The sequence below is a fragment of the Hyperolius riggenbachi genome, chromosome 9 (assembly GCF_040937935.1).
Source record: "Hyperolius riggenbachi isolate aHypRig1 chromosome 9, aHypRig1.pri, whole genome shotgun sequence".
In the NCBI taxonomy this organism is placed as follows: domain Eukaryota; kingdom Metazoa; phylum Chordata; class Amphibia; order Anura; family Hyperoliidae; genus Hyperolius; species Hyperolius riggenbachi.
In genome coordinates, this window is record NC_090654.1 from 143353665 (window position 1) to 143370297 (window position 16633).

Sequence of the window (16633 nt, forward strand, 5' to 3'; positions counted from 1 at the left end):
GAACCAGTCAAATCTATTCCTTAAACTTATAAATCATCCTTAACATACGTATAATGCAGATTATGAATGAGAACCTCTCGGACATTATACCACAGACTACAATCTGCAGTTTCTTTGTAAAATGGAATCTGGAGTTAGAAATGCTACTTACAATGGATGACCATGACCTCTCCTGAAGGAGAGAGGTCACACATGACTCAAGCAGGCCAAGCTGGCTTGTAAATTGCTACATGCAATGGTGTATGTAACCGTTTATTTTTTGACACCCAAGATCCATTCTGTGACATCTATAGCAATGGATGATTCATCAATGTCGCGGCTGAGGAAAATTCGCATAATTACAATGCAGATTTCCTCACCTGTTTCCGCCTGAAGAGATGATAATAGGGATGGTTTGAAAAAGCTTTAAATAAATTACACTCTGCTGGCGTGAGTCTAAAATAGTCCTGCTTTATGAGGAAAAAATAGCTGCTTTCTGAATAGGACTGCCACCACTAAACTTAGAAGGAACTAGAATGAACCAAGGATTCTTAGTGGAATCAAAACGAGTGCAATGTTTACCAATTTCAATTCAAAAGGACGGCTGTCTGGCTAACAGTAGGTATTTGAAATCATGCAGCTAACTTTTTCGTGATGATGGATAATTGATAAATTACATCAATTCACCAAATAAGGTGTTATTATTTTGTTTTATAGAGATTATGTTTATACAATCGATCTAAGGCGGACCAAAGACTCAATTTGGAGTGACAAGGTGAGATTGTAATTGTTGCTATTAACCAAAAACAAATGTGTATTACTTAAAAAAGCACTTAAAAAAACAACATATAGTAGAATGTACTAAATTATTCAGCATATCCAGTTTTACATTCATTATCCTGGTCTCTTCATCAGAAACACCTCCTATATCTATATTTTGCTGTATATTGTTATGTAGCCCCACCCTCCCAGAGATGTTTAGCCTAGGCTATGAGGTCACACAGCCTTCTGACCGAGAGCATTCCGGAAGACCAGGTGCTGTTTCTGTACCCTTCAGAATACATAACACATATACATTCCGCATTGATGCACTTTACCAGTAGATGTCACCACCTGTGATAAATTTAAGAACGTAAATCAGGGTGATGAAAGATTTTACAATGGGCAAACACTAACCAAATAATGTATAATGACTAGCTGAAGAACTGCCATTGCCCGGGTATATATTTGGTTGTTGTTGAGTCCAACTACTTTTTCAAACCTTAACACACAGTAACTCAATAACCACGTTTGTGAGCTTTGGGGTCCTTGGAATAAATAATGTGAGAATGAAAGCAATGTAAATTTTCCATTGACATCAAGCAAACAAATTGATTGGCTTTTTGTGGCTCTGCCCCTTTATCTGAATTTGTACTGCAGTCACCCAATGTCTAATTGTAGCAGGTTTGAGGCCTATTCCATTAACAGTGTAAGAATGGCAGCAATTTAAATATTCCCCTTGAAATTCAACAGGAGAATTTTGATTGGCTGTTGAAAGACCCCTTCCATTTTCCTGAATATTAATCCCAGTCACCCAGTGAGCAACTGTGCCAAGTTTGAGGACCCTGCGATTAACAGTCTAAGAATGGCTGCAGATTACATTCTCCCATTTGGTTGTTGTTGGCTCTGCCCACTTTTTATAACCTTGGCACACAGTCACTCAATTACCTTTATGTAGTACAACAACAGAGGCGCCAAGTAGAGTAAAATTAATTAAAATTGTTAAAAAGGGGGAAGTGGGTGGACTCACCTCCCTTCTGAAAAAATGGCCAGACAACGGCCAGGTTACTTAAAGGGAAGGTACAGGGACGATACAAAATAAAAATAAAAATCCAAATCCACTTACCTGGGGCTTCCTCCAGCCCGTGGCAGCAGGAGCTGCTGATTGGCTGTTTTATGCTCTGCCCACTTTCCTTGGTCACCAAGTGTGCAATTGTGCCAAGTGAAATCTGATTAGCTGTTCGTGGTTGTGGTTCTGCCCAGGTGTGAAGGGGGGATCACACACACACCACACACACACTTTATATATACTGTATTTATATATATATATATATATATAGAGAGAGAGAGAGAGAGAGAGAGAGAGAGAGAGAGAGAGATTATTGCACATACACATGCATACCTGCTGGCTCCACCTGGTGGCTTAATTAGATAACTCTGGAATGAAAAAACTTCATTTTGCTGATGTATAATAGAACTAGGATAGCTCCATAGGAAACAATATGAACACATTTTCAGTCACCAGAGTCACCAAGCAAAACTCACTTCAATTCTGCCCACAGATCATTACCAGAAAAGTGTTCGTGTCTGAGCACATTTGTCTGCTTTTGTGCATTTTTAACAATTCTGTATCAATCTGTAACATTAATGTGTTGCTGAAAAATGCACAGAAGCGAGTAAGTATGCTTAGGCCCTCGGGCCTCTTGCATATAATGCATGCGGGCATTTACTGCTCGTTAGCCGCTTTACTGCTGACATAGTCAGTTGACAGGTGTCTGACCCATGAGGGCAGCTGCACCCACACTCATGATGAGACATGTGACATGATATTTTGCTCAGTAACCTCTCCACATCTAAGCTACTAGCACAGGTGTGGTTATGAATCCCCTTAAGGACCAGAGACCGCTGGTACAAGAAACGGCGGAATAACAACGAATACTGACGAATCGCCGCACATACCCGCTGCAATCGTCAGCGCCGCATGTCGGGAACCTGGGCCACCCACTCTGCCGTCTCTATGACGGCAGTGTTCCTGTGAGCCGGTCAGGAGCCGCTTTCATTGGCTCTTGACCCTGCCTATCAGTGTAAGCCAATGGGTGCTGCTTACGTTGACAGACAGCCAATTTAATTGGCTCCTGACCCGCTCACAGGGCTCTGCCATTATAGAGCTGGCAGAGCGAGTGAGCTGTGGCGGGGAGACAGCGGCGGGAGCAATGTAAGCTGCGAGATGCGCGGCATCGGTGTATTGAAATCTACGCCCTGGCAGCCAGCCATCAAAAAAGGGCGTACATTTCAATTAGCGCGGTTCTAAACTAGTTAGTGTATCTGATGTGACATGATTGAATAACCATGTGTATGTACAGTGCACAACATACCGTATTGTCCGCCGTATAAAACGCACTTTTTTCCCCAAAACATGGGGAGAAAAAGTCACTGCTTCTTATACGGCAAAGGCAGGGAATCCCTGAGTTACGATCGCCCGCCGTTACAAACCGCCGACCCCCCCGCATCATTGGGGATTCCCTGCATAATACCAGCCGCATGTCTGTCACTCTGGTGTGCCATATCCCTCCTTCTGTCACCTGTGTGGCCGCTCTGACAAGCCCCGTATTCTGTGTCTCAGTTCCTGTGTATAAAGTCTTTCCTTCCGTTCCGCGTGGCCGCTTTTTTCCGCCCCCCCCCCCCCCCCCCCCCCTTCAGTGTCTCCCAGTGCCTGTTAAAAGTAGTACCAGCCAGCATATCTTACTGCGTCCACGCTGCGCGGGTATCGCCGATGTCCTCACTTCTCGCTCTAGTGACCGGCGCTTATGGAGACAACGTCCTCTCCAAAAGCGCCGGTCACTAGAGCGAGAAGTGAGGACATCGGCGATCCCCGGGCAGCGTGGACGCAGTAAGATAAGCTGGCTGGTACTATTAACATATTAACAGGCATCGGGGGACAAAGCAGCTGCGCGGGACTGAAAGAAATACTTTATACACAGGAGCTGAGACACAGAATACGGGCCTTGTCAGAGCGGCCACACAGGTGACAGAAGGGGGGACATTAATACACGAGTGGAGACTAGGGACAGAGAGACCACACAGGGAGGAGAGGGGGGGGGGACATGTAATACGCAGGGAGATACAGACAAGAGGGCTGGACAGAGGCTACACAGGGGTCAGGAGGGGGGGCAGCCACAGAAGAAGACAGCACCACAGGGGACACCTGGGGACAGAAGCTGGACAGAGCAGCCACAAAGAGGTCAGAAGGGGGGGGGGGGCACCCAGCGGCAGAAGACGACACCTGGGATACACGGGACACCTGAGGGCAGAAGGGGACACACAGGAGGTCAAAGAGGACAGAAAGAGACACCATTATAAGGCGCTCCTGGAATATGGACACACTAGGATTAGTATATATTTTTTCCCTGTTTTTTTCCCTCTAAACCTAGGTGCGTCTTATATTCCGGAGCATCTTATACGGCGCGAAATAGAAAAAGTCAATGGTTTATGCATTTTAACTTTGGGACACTTAATTGATCCGAGACAATAAAACATTCAATCTACTTTGTAAATGTTTAAATATAAAATAAACCATGGGATATCTTAAAAAAAGGCATTTTAGAAATAGGTGTATAAATACAATTGTTTATCTCAGCAGTTTTTTTCACCTTGGGTACACTTTAAATTGTGTCTGGCAGGTCAGAAACGGATCTGCATGCCAAGCACTCAGTTCAGCCTTCCATGTGAAAAGCCCTTAAGGTGGCCATACATCAGGCTTGGCAGCTGGTCGACCATCCCATTCAATTATCATAATCGAATTGGATGAAAATCTGTGCCACCAAGTAAATGCCCAACTGAAAATGCGACCAATTTCAGAACCCACGTGGTTTTCCAATAAGGGCGCGTGTGTGACGTCACGCACATGCACCCTTACTAGGAAACCACGTGGGGCCCGCGTGTATGCAGAGGAGGAAACCCGGAAGCCAGCGGGGGACCAGCGGAGGTCGCAGACAGGTAATGTATGCTTTAAACTGAGCACCGGGGACATTTTGTAATTAGTGGACAGCTTCGGGGCGGCGGATGCAGCGCACAAGGCCGATCCCGGATCGATTTCAGAATGAAATTGATAGGGAATCGGCCTGTGGTGTATGGGCAGCTGACAGATCTCTCTCTCTTATCAGATTCGATTAGAGGGAGGTTTGTCTCTTGGTCGAATCTGCCCATACATCGCTAGATGTATGGCTACCTTTAATCTTCCACGCTCGAAGGAGGCACTTGGTGGAGTCAGGTGGTCTGTGCTCACAGGAAGAAACTTGCTGCTGCCCCTTACAGCTCCTCCCTGACTACCTCATGTGCATGATGATGTAATAGGGGGAGGATTCTGAACAAGTTACTGTTCAATAAAATGCAGATTTTAGTAGAAAAACAAAAAAGACACAAGGAGACCGGGAGCCCGATCTGGTGTATTATCAAAGGGACACCAGAATGTGTGTGTAAAACAGAGATATACTCACAAAATTAGGTTGCTGAAGAAAGCAACCACTTTACTCGTATGTGAGGAAGTTCCGTCCTCACTCGGCCTTGCTTCTGATAGTCTGTCGCAGCTCCAGACAAAGGGTTGGCCACTGGAAAACTTCCAAGTGTGCACTCCCCTATACAGGGGTGGCAGAGATTGGGGGAAGGTAGGAGGCGCCCATAGACAAATATCAGTAATTCTAGTAGATGGTATAATAATTAGAAAGAAGGTTCTCTTGTTCCTACCTTATAGTAGTGAGACTCACAAGTAAGGTAGTGGTAAATACTTCTTAAATTTTATTGGGGCACAAGTGACAACGCGTTTCTTGGCTACAGCCGCTTCCTCAGGTCTATGGATGTGCCTAAGGTGGTGTCTCTCGCTATCCTGGGCGCCCTATGGGGGGCCGCCGAGCTGGAGGGGTAGCTGGCAGGACGGGGGTATTGGGCCTAGCGGCGGGGAGGGGGTCGTACCCCCCCTCCCTCGCCTGGGTCCCCCGAACTGCGCTACCCTCCAGCCTTAAATACAAGCAGCCGCTATGTGTAAGAGGAACGGGCGGGGAGGACACTCACCTCGTTCCAAGCGTGCGCTCCACTGACGTCACTTCCTGCAGCGTTGCAGGAAGTGACGTCAGTGGAGCGCACGCTTGGAACGAGGAAGAGGTGAGTCCTCCCCGCCCGTGCCTCTTACACATAGCGGCTGCTTGTATTTAAGGCTGGAGGGGAGCGGAGCACGGGGGACCCAGGCGAGGGAGGGGGGGTCCGACCCCCCTCCCCGCCGCTAGGCCCAATACCCCCGTCCTGCCAGCTACCCCTCCAGCTCGGCGGCCAGCTCCCCGCACCCACGGACGGGCGGGTGCCGCCCCTGGAATTTTGCCTCCTGAGGCAAAAGTTTCACCCCGCCTCATGAGCGGGCCGGCCCTGGTGCCTCCTACCTTCCCCCAATGTTCAATAAAATAGCATTGTCATCAAGAAGAGGAGGCACAGAATCCACCCAGGCTTTATTGCAGAACTTTCAGATGTGCAACTAATGCAGATTGTGTGTGTATCTGTATATACCTGTATATATAATAAATAAACTACACTAATGTAAATCTACATAGCGCCCTACCAAATCACAGCTGTTTCGTCCCTATGAATTGAGAGCATGCATTTAACTGGTTGGCTATACTGCTAAATTCATCTTGTATTCATATATTGAAGTGCTTGCATTGTGTTGAAGGTGAGGTTTCTCACTCTGGTATTTCTTCTAGTACATAACATGGAAGACTCAGAACATGGATAACTGTGTTGTGAGGGGTAAACCACAGGTAAGTGACCATGTTTAACCATTAATTTATGACAGACAGAAAGAAAGCAACAGTCATACATAGCCAACGGTAATCATTACCAGAGAGCCAAGCTCTGTATACATTCCATGAGCTCAATGCATTTTTGTCTTTTATACGTTTTTGTCTGTAATAGTTTTACTCAGTCTCTCTAACCAGCTGGCTAACTTAGCTATTTAAAAGAGTCAGGCTATCTTTTTCACTTGGGAGAGATTTCCATAAAGTTTATGATTGGCTGTAGGATGCTCTAGTTTTTCCATGGTCATCTTTTTGTAATATGCTACTGGTTATTTTTTAACTTTAGTTATAATGTTCACTATCAACAAGATATTGACAGTGATTTACTAAGGTGAGGATTTTCATATTGCAGTAATTCAACTTAGTGCTGCCATGATAGCCTAAACACCTAGAGAGATGGGATAGAAACTGTTGATGAGGCGGTAACACCCCTCTTAAGCTACATAATATATTTCCTACCCATCCGTCTCATTATTTTAGGGGCTGTGGGTCGCAAGGGTAGCCTCTTGCATATCTTTTGGGAATGAAGGGTGGCTTAAGATGGTTTGGTGGAGGTCTAAAGGACTGCTCCACCCTAATTGGCGTGGATGCGGTGGCAGCCCCAGGACCGCCTAACGCCGATCGGCATAAAGTCCTGGAGGCGTGTTTTGCAGGAGATCGCGCGCGCATCCCTGCTTGGATGACGGAGCTCTGCTCCGCCATCAGTCTCCCAGCGGCGATCGCCGCTAGGAGACTATTAGATGGTGAAACCGCTTTCTATTTACTTAGTACAGCGATGCAATCTAAGGCAGCACTGTACTGGGCACAGCCGTGTGACACGGCTGTCCCCCTGGGGGACACAGAAGCGATCCGCTGTGATAGGCTGAAGCCTATCACAGCCGATCGCTGTAATTGGCTGACGGGGGGAGGGAGGGTGGGTAAAATAAATAAAAAAAAAATAGACACATTTAATAAAAAAAAAAGAAAAAATATTTACATACACATAAACATTGGGGGAGCGATCAGACCCCACCAACAGAAAGCTCTGTTGGTGGGGAGAAAAGGGGGGGTGGAATCACTTGTGTGCGAGGCCTTAAAGCTGCAGTGGCCATTTAGTGAAAAATGGCCTGGTCTTTAAAACGGGTTTAACACTGCGGTCCTCAAGTGGTTAAACGGACCACTTTCTGTTTCATGCTCCCCAGCTCAGGCTCTATTATACACTTCAGCACCTAAAGTGTCTGGTGCTTTTAAGAAGTTTTATTATAGTTGCCTATTATCTGCCCAGTGGGTGATTGCATTCAACTGGAAAGGTGAAAAACTCTCCCCCTCACTCAGTTTGAAAATAGAGTGGACCTGATAATGGAGACAGATTGGCTGGCCCATACTAGTTCCTCAATTAATGAGAAGTTTCAATTTGACTGGTCGGAGTGGTCTGCATACAGAGCCTTAAGTGTGTCTAATCAGTAAATACAGTAGTGTTTCCTGCCACTGGCTATTTGTTTATTTTTTTTTCTCCATGAAGTTATGTTTTCTGGACCAGATTGTTCTTTTCTTGTGTTTTATGGTTTAACTAGTTGAGTTACTATATTTTCCTTAATTGTGTGAAGTCAAGTTTTGCAGGTTACCTAAAAATATATTATTTTTTTTTGCTCTTTATTATATTCTCTCCTAGTATTATAAGTATGCATACTGTATGTACTGTATGATGAATGTATGTTGACTATTACTTAATAAACTCTTTTGTAAACTAAAAATGAATACAGAGAAATTATAAAAAAAAAATGTATCAAAGGAACAGATTAATATGGTAAAATATTAGGAAAAAATAAAGGAGAAATAATAACTGGATAAAGTCTGAGCAATCTATGGAATTACCGCGTCTTTTGGAATTATCAGTCCAAGAAAGTTGTTAAAAATGCAAAGTAAAATTAGGAGGACACAAAGGGGGACAGGAGGAGGACACAGAGAGGGACAGGAGGGCGATACAATAATTGGGGGGAGAACATCTACAAGACTTCTCTGAACCATAGAAGCACCAGGTTTAGTATATTTTTTCCCCCTGGTTTTTGCCCTCTAAACCTAGGTGCATCTTATAATTCAGTGTCTTATAGTCTGAAAATACGGTAGTTTTCTCCTTGCTATTAAACAAAAACACTTCCTTTAGAAAGCTCTTGGGAATGTCATTCCTGACAGAAATACCCTCTTTTTATGTAAAACTCAAACTTAAGGGGAACTCTGGAAAGTCTTTGAGCACTAATGGCGAATCTGCAAATGGCAAATCTTTCACAGACTTCCCTCAGGAAATTTTTAAATACTAAATAATTATCCCATGGATAAGGGTGGATTAGCAATGCTAAACCCTTAGATATATTGTATAGCCCCACAATTGCAACATATAGCAGGATGGGATAGCCCAAATTTAAAAGAGCCCTCAAGAGAACCACTAAACTGGCTCTTGAAGTCACAATATGTGTATCAAGCCTTAGCGACATCTGTTTTGACTCATCATTTTCTTAAACTTCCTACTTCACAGAAGGTCTAGAAGGATATTCTTGCCTTTCACCAGTATGGAGGAAGTTATCTCTCTCTGGAATTGATAAACTGCCTTTAATGGACAACTGAAGTGAGAGGAATATATTGGCTCCCATATTTATTTTTTTCCTTGTTTCCTGGCAGCCCTGCTGATCTCCTTTGCTGCAGTAGTGTCTGCATCACACACCTAAAACAGATAATCTTGTTAGATCTGACAATAATATCAAAAGCACCTGATCTGCATATGCTTTGTTCAGGGTCTATGGCTAAAAATATTAAAGGCAGAGGAACAGGAGGGTACCTAGGCAACAGGCATACGGAAATAAATATGGCAACTTCCATATCACTCTCGCTTCGGTTGTCCTTTTTGTCAAGTTGGACACTTACTCAAGTCCTTAGGGGGCAGCAGCTTACATTTTGCTCTGACCTTTTATCCCTAGTACAACTGTTTTCATTACTTAACCACTTCCATACCAGAAGTTTCTAGCCCCTTAAGGACCAGGTACTGCTAGTACCACAAAATGACACCTCCTCACAAATCTCTGCACATACCCACCAGTCACGACACTCTCATATCGCTGCAGGCCCCTCGCCCTACCGTCTTTATGGCGGCAGAGCTCTGTGAGACGGGGATTGGCTCAGTGATCGTGCAGTCAGGAGCCAATGAAATCGGCTCCTGACCGGCTCACAGAACTCTGCCGTCATATAGACAGCAGGGCGAGTGAACTGTGGCGAAGGGAAGTGGACTCGATCGGCGGGTGCTCGCAGTGAACAAGTTGAAATCTACTCCTGTCTGAGCCACGCAGCCACCTGCAGGATGTAGATTTCAACTAACGCGGCCTGGAACCAGTTAAGCGACATACCCATGGGCTGATGTCTTCCAGGTCTCTGTCGCCCAAGGGATCAGGTACTGATACTTGCTGGAAGGAACAGTTGGATGACCTCTCAGAGCATGACTACACTGAGACACTGCAGGCAGTGCCCAGCTTGTCAGTAAATGCAACACAAAAATGTTGACATAGGATTCATAGGATAGTCTTACAAGAATTTCCTCAAACTTCAAGTAGTTCACCAAATTCCATTAAAATCAATAGTGCGGACTTTAGCAAAGCCCCCATGCATGCTATCATCATTAAATGTGTTAGGTATGTTAATGAGAATAGTGGGAACACTAAGGGAACATTTCAAAAAGACCTTGTAGTTTTTAAAGAAATCAATTTTAACGTTACAATTGGAATTTTTTTTTTCTTCTTATGCGGTTAAATTACAGATAATGGGATTGATTCACTAAACTGCTGTAAGCAAATTAACAAATGTTAGGTCTTACGCATGATGAGTAGAGCATAATGCATTGCATGTAATATATTGCATGCTGCTCTACTCTTCCTGTGATAAGACTTAATGCACACTATTCTGCTTAGCACACTTTAGTGAATAGACCCCCATGTATCTATCCCCAGATATTTATTCCTTCTTTGTTGCAATGCGTTTCCCAGGTATTGCTGTACAGCTGCAATACTATCAATAGTATTATTTAATTAAAAATAAATAAATAAATGAAATCACGTTCTCTCCCCCCCCCTCCCCAGTTCATGGTGGTGTCTGGTGGTCCACTTAAACCCTCAGGTGCCTGCCTCCAGGTGAAATGGGTATGGGTACTAAAGTACCGTTTACTCATTTTCACAAAGGGTTAACAGTAAATAAAAATGTAGCAATTATTCATAAATACGTACCTTTAGTTATTGATCCCACGCCAATATCCTCGGAAATGATCCTACACCATTATCCTCTGGATGTTGATTGAAGATCCCTACCGCACATCCGTGCACACACTGCACACATTTATCCTGGCTGGCACTTGCTATATTAATGTGTAGCAAGCATCGGCAAAGGTGTCTTTAAATATGTTGCAGAGGCTCCCCATTGGCCCCTTAGCAGACCAATGGGAATCCTCCCTAAGGATAGTCCTATAATGACAGGTGTTCTTTGAAGAAAACTCTTCCTTTAAAGAGATTCCGTAACAAAAATTGCATCCTGTTTTTTATCATCCTACAAGTTCCAAAAGCTATTCTAATGTGTTCTGGCTTGCTGCAGCACGTTCTACTATCACCATCTCTGTAATAAATCAACTTATCTCTCTCTCTTGTCAGACTTGTCAGCCTGTGTCTGGAAGGCTGCCAAGTTCTTCAGTGTTGTGGTTCTGTGATGCATCTCCCCCCTCCAGGCCCCTCTCTGCACACTGCCTGTGTATTATTTAGATTAGGGCAGCTTCTCTCTTCTCTTTTACAAGCTGGATAAATCGTCCTCTGAGCTGGCTGGGCTTTCACATACTGAGGAATTACAGACAAGGGCAAAGCTGTCTGCACTCTGCAGGAAGAAACAGCCACTTCAGTGGAAGATAGCTGCAGGGGGAAAGAAACACACAAATGATCTCTTGAGATTCAAAAGGAATGCTGTATACAGCCTGCTTGTGTATGGATGTATTTTGTATGTGTGGACATACTGTACATCAACCTACTTCCTGTTTTGGTGGCCATTTTGTTTGTTTATAAACAAACTTTTTAAAACTGTTTTTAACCACTTTTAATGCGGCGAGGAGCGGCGAAATTGTGACAGAGGGTAATAGGAGATGTCCCCTAACGCACTGGTATGTTTAGTTTTGTGCGATTTTAACAATACAGATTCTCTTTAAGTTTCAGAAATCCTCTGCTGCTTGAATTCATCAAAATTACTCAGCTCTTTGTCTTTTACTATTAGTGAATGTGGCTGTATCCACTCTCTAGACGACAGACGGGTGAATTAGGAATGTAGCACACACAATAGCTTGCAATGATTTTTTTCTTTTATGAGCTGCGGAGATGCACGTATAAGATCCCAGCCACAATCACCGCCATCCCCTCCCCCAGATGGCTCAAGGCTTTTGTTCCTATTTTCCAAATGAAAATTTCTGAAATGAGAAAGAGCCGCGACTGCTGGCCCAGAGAAAATGAAATTAACTCCAGCACTAATTAGAATTCGCCTTTAATTAAGAAGAGCATGCTGCAGGAGCTGAGCGGCACCTGACCCCCGCGCACAAGGCGGCGTCTGTGATGTTGCCCAGAAGAGGAGCCTACTTGCTGAGCTCAGCACCAGTGTTTTGTTTCACCTCCCTTCATCAATGTCTCACACTCCAGCAGCTTCCACTCCGGTATACCGCCTTCACAGACGGTTCTCTTGATCTGAAGCCACCTGGCTCACCTCCCATCTCCCTGGTGGAGCCGCACAGGGCACAGCTCACCCAAAAATGTCAATGGCAAGCAGCAAATGGGCAACCGAGGAGAAAACAGGACTCAAATCCTGACCTAACACAAAGCAGGGAGCTATACTGAAAAGCAGCCCAAGTGCTGATGCTGTGTGTATCTGCGTGTTTGGGGTGGATGGGTTATTTTATTTTTTCAATGTTCGTCAGTTTTCTTCCGCACATGAAATACCTGGCAAGGACAGTTTCTGGAGGCAAGAGGCAGCAGAAAGATATGTCACAGGCAGACCAGCTTGTAGGTACAGCCACCCCTGCTCTGTACCGGCCCCTTTTGGGTGACATCCTCACAACAAGATATTTGTATTATTATTCAGCAGGAACTTACTTCACATATCTGCATATCATTACAAATTTAAAAGGGCAGAGATCCTGCAGCTTCAGTCATTCATATTCTGCAGCAAATAGCATAGAAGGTGAATTTGCCAAGCGGGGTTCGATAGTCATTTTAACCAGGTCAGAATTTCCAGTGATAGGTTGAGATGTTTGGAAAATGAGGAGTATAGAGAATGCCTTATTTATTCCCTATTAAAATATTCCACTTGCCTTACTGACAAGTTCATCCTTTAATGATATTGTTTGAGTCACAACTTGATCAAGTAAGCAGCCAGTGGAGTAATACTTGGATTATTCTGCTTAATTGGTCTGGATCAGTGATTCTGAAAGTATTGGAGGCAGATGTTCAGCACAACTACCATGAAAGTATACTTTTGGAAGGAAGTAAAGGTGACAGCCCCCATAGGAACACTTGGAAAAAAAAAAGCCACGCTATTCTTTCAATGCAATTTATCCACTATAACAGTTCGCCTGCTGCAAAATGTTAAATTTAGGCGCATCGCTTCGGTAATGGTAAGTTTACCACTACAAGAACTCGGCTATAGTTAAAAATTATCCACCACAGCAATTCAATTAGGTTAGGAGCCCATCTAAGATTAGGCAGCACCTGGGAGGGTCCTTAGTGTTAGGCAGCACCGGGGGGGGGGGGTGTCTTTAGTGTTAGGCACCACCTGTTAGGGCATAGTAAAATATTTGTTAAGGTTATTGATATTTTACTATCGGAATTTAGTAGGATAAAATATCGTAAATATCAGTAATATTCTACTATAGTGGATAATAGAATAATCGGAAAAAATTATGTCATTCAACAGGATTTTTCACTATTTGTACCCAAATTGATTTGCTGCATTACGCGTCCCCATATCCCTCTTACTTTAGATTTCCTTTAGTGATTAAAGTGGACTGAAGGGAAACATAGAGAAATGCACCCTGTATGTACTTAGAGAGTTTAGCCTGTCTAATTCCCCCTCATCTATGACTAAGCACAAGTTGTAATTTGATCCTTTATCTTTGTCAGCTGACTGCTGTGGCAGAGAGCTCATTTTTAAACGCAAGGTGTTAACAATATGTCTGCTTCCATGAAAGCAGGAAGTAGAAACAGTGCAGATTTATTGCTGGATTTGTATCAGCTGTAACAAAGGAATGCTTTTCTTTAAAGGTTATTATGCTGTTGCTTATCTTTTAAAGCAGAGATGAAGTTCTGAGTTCAGGTTTGCTTAATGTTTTCTCATAAAAAGGAGAAAAAAGTGGGCACGCATATCCAATGCAATGCAATTCTGTTTATTTATCTTCAAATTGTAAAGGTTACAGGCTACAGTACCGTATCCAAGGAGAAGTACAAGTCTTAAGGGGGGGTTTACAGCTGTTTCACGCCATAGTGTTGTGGCGCTTCATCAGGGATGATGAAGCGCCACAACACTATGGCGTGGAAAAGCTGTAGACAAATTGGAGATAAATAAACGGAATTGCATTGCATTGGATGTGCATGCCCACTTTTTTCTCCTTTTTATGAGATTACGTACTGCATCTGGGTCACAGCACTCCAAAGTGCGGTAGTCACGGTCCCGTGCACTGATATACCTCTCTAGAATATTATTTGCTTAATGTTTTGTTGATGGCTTGGCCTGTAGACAAATAGCTATTTACATCTAATTCAAGAGCAGTATAATTCACATTATTATTTATTTAATTTATAAAGCGCCAACATATTACGCAGCGCTGGACATTAGTTTAGGTTACAGACAATATTTAGGGGTGACCTACAGCAATATGACAATACAGGAACACAAGAAAAACCAGATCACGTAGCACAGTATGAGTACAAGGTAATGCTTAGTCACTGGATGGGAGCATGGAGATTAGGCAAGTTGAGTTCACTCAAATGCATAGCTTTGGTGCACAGTAATGGCTTACAATCTAGAGGGAGAGGTAGGGACACGAAAGGTAGGGGACCAGAGTTCAGCTGCTGGTTTAGAGCACTTGTGAGGCGTGGTAGGGCAGAGTGAAAAAGTGAGTTTTTAGGGCTCTCTTGATGATGTTGAAGGAAGGGGCTGCCCTAATGGGTGGAGGTAGGAAGTTCCATAGTGTTGGAGCAGCTCTTGAGAAGTCCTGGAGGCGTGCATGGTACTGGGTGATGCGGGGGGCGGTCAGACGAAGTTCATTGGGGGAGCGGAGTGAGCAGCTAGGTGTGTACCTCTGAGTAAGATCAAAAATGTAGGTTGGACAAGTTTTGTGGACAGATTTGTAGGTCAGACGCAGTATCTTGAATCTGATTCTGGACTGTATAGGAAGCCAGTGGAGGGAATCACAGAGGGGAGCTGCCATGGTGGAGCGACGGGAGGAGTGGATAATTCTGGCTGCCGCCTTCATGATGGACTGCAGCGGGGCTATTCGGGTCATAGGGAGACCAAACAGAATGGCATTGCAGTAGTCAAGGAGGTAAATTATGAGGGCATGGATGAGGAGTTTGTTGGTGGCAGAGGTCAGGAAAGGGCAGATCTTGCAGATGTTACGAAAGGTGGAAGTTGCAGGACTTTGTGAGGTTTTGGATGTGGGGAGTGAAAGAGAGTGTGGAGTCCAGGGCGGCGCCCAGACAGCGGGCTTGAAAGGTAGGGCGAATCGTAATGTGACATAGTTATATAGGTTGAGAAAGAGGTGTCCATCAAGTTTAGCCTCTTGAAATTGGCTGCTTTTTAGTCTAGAGGAGACGAAAGCCATAAGGGTAATAATGATTTCACTGCGAATCAGTTTACAATGTGTCAGCTTTTCACTGACTTTGCAGTGGACTCAAAAGGGGAGAATCAGGGACTGCAATGATTTTCAATGGATCAGTTCCTACAGATCAGTTATGTCCAGATCGATTGCAGACAATTCTGACCTGCACAGTTTTTGCAGACAGTGGATAGCTTTTCCATTAATTTAATGAATGGAACATGCCTGCAATATGAATACAGCATATTGTGAACCAAATGTAGAATTTACCATAACTGATTCATCTGGTAATATATTCCGGTTAAAGAAGTCCATATAGTGTATCCTTTCTTGGTGAGTACTTCTATTTCTTTGCTTAATTTAGTCACCAAGTTTTTGCACCTATTCTAAAATTTAAATATACTATCTATAGTGTGGTACCCAAAACTGTATGTCATACGCCTGATGCGACCTTTCAAGTTATTAATACAGAGGCAGTAGTTTACTGGCAACACGGTTTAGATATGAAATTAGCTGTGAAAAAGAATTGATTAAAAAAAACAAAACAATAATAATAACAAGCAGTGCAGAACTTCACTCACATAATCTTTTGGCATCCCAGATGAAGCGAGATACAAGCAAGTAAGCCCATTATTTTATGGGGAACATCAGTTGTAACTAGGGTGGCCACTTGCAGAACCCCAAAAAGGAGGACATCACACCCTGAAAAGGAGGACATCGTACTGAGCGTGCCAAAAGTGGGTGTGGTCAAGCATAATGTGGGCGTGGTCATGGGTGGGGCCAAATATACATGACCTTAGCAGTGGTGTAAATTGTCTGCCGGGGAAGTTTGAGCTCTGCCGTAGTGTAGCCCCCCAAAATAGATGTAATCTGACAGCATTTCACCAAAAATACGCGTAATCTGGTAGAAGTTCCTGCAAAATACAAATAATATGGCAGTGGTTCCCCCAAAATAGACAATGTGGCAGCAGCAGTTCCCCCCAACATACACATAATCTGGAACCAGTTCCCCAAAATACGCGAAACCTGGCAGCAGATCACCCAAAATACACATAACACCCAAAATACATGTAATCTGGCAGCAGTGGTCCCCCAAACATACACAATCTGGCAGCAGTTCCTCAAAATACGCAAAATCTGGCAGCAGCCATGCCCCTAACATACATAATATGGCAGCGGTTCCCCATAAATACAGATAATC

At 43.9% G+C, this 16633-nt stretch overlaps 1 protein-coding gene across 7 annotated transcripts in view; it reads left to right on the forward strand.

Moving 5' to 3' along the window:
• Positions 1 to 16633, forward strand: part of SEMA6C (semaphorin 6C) — a 464232-nt gene that overhangs the window by 310200 nt on the left and 137399 nt on the right. For all 7 annotated transcript variants that reach the window (XM_068253590.1, XM_068253592.1, XM_068253589.1 and 4 more), the window contains 2 exons: positions 697 to 754; positions 6486 to 6542. In XM_068253590.1, the coding sequence (XP_068109691.1) occupies positions 697 to 754; positions 6486 to 6542 (115 nt within the window). The remainder of the gene's footprint in view (positions 1 to 696; positions 755 to 6485; positions 6543 to 16633) is intronic.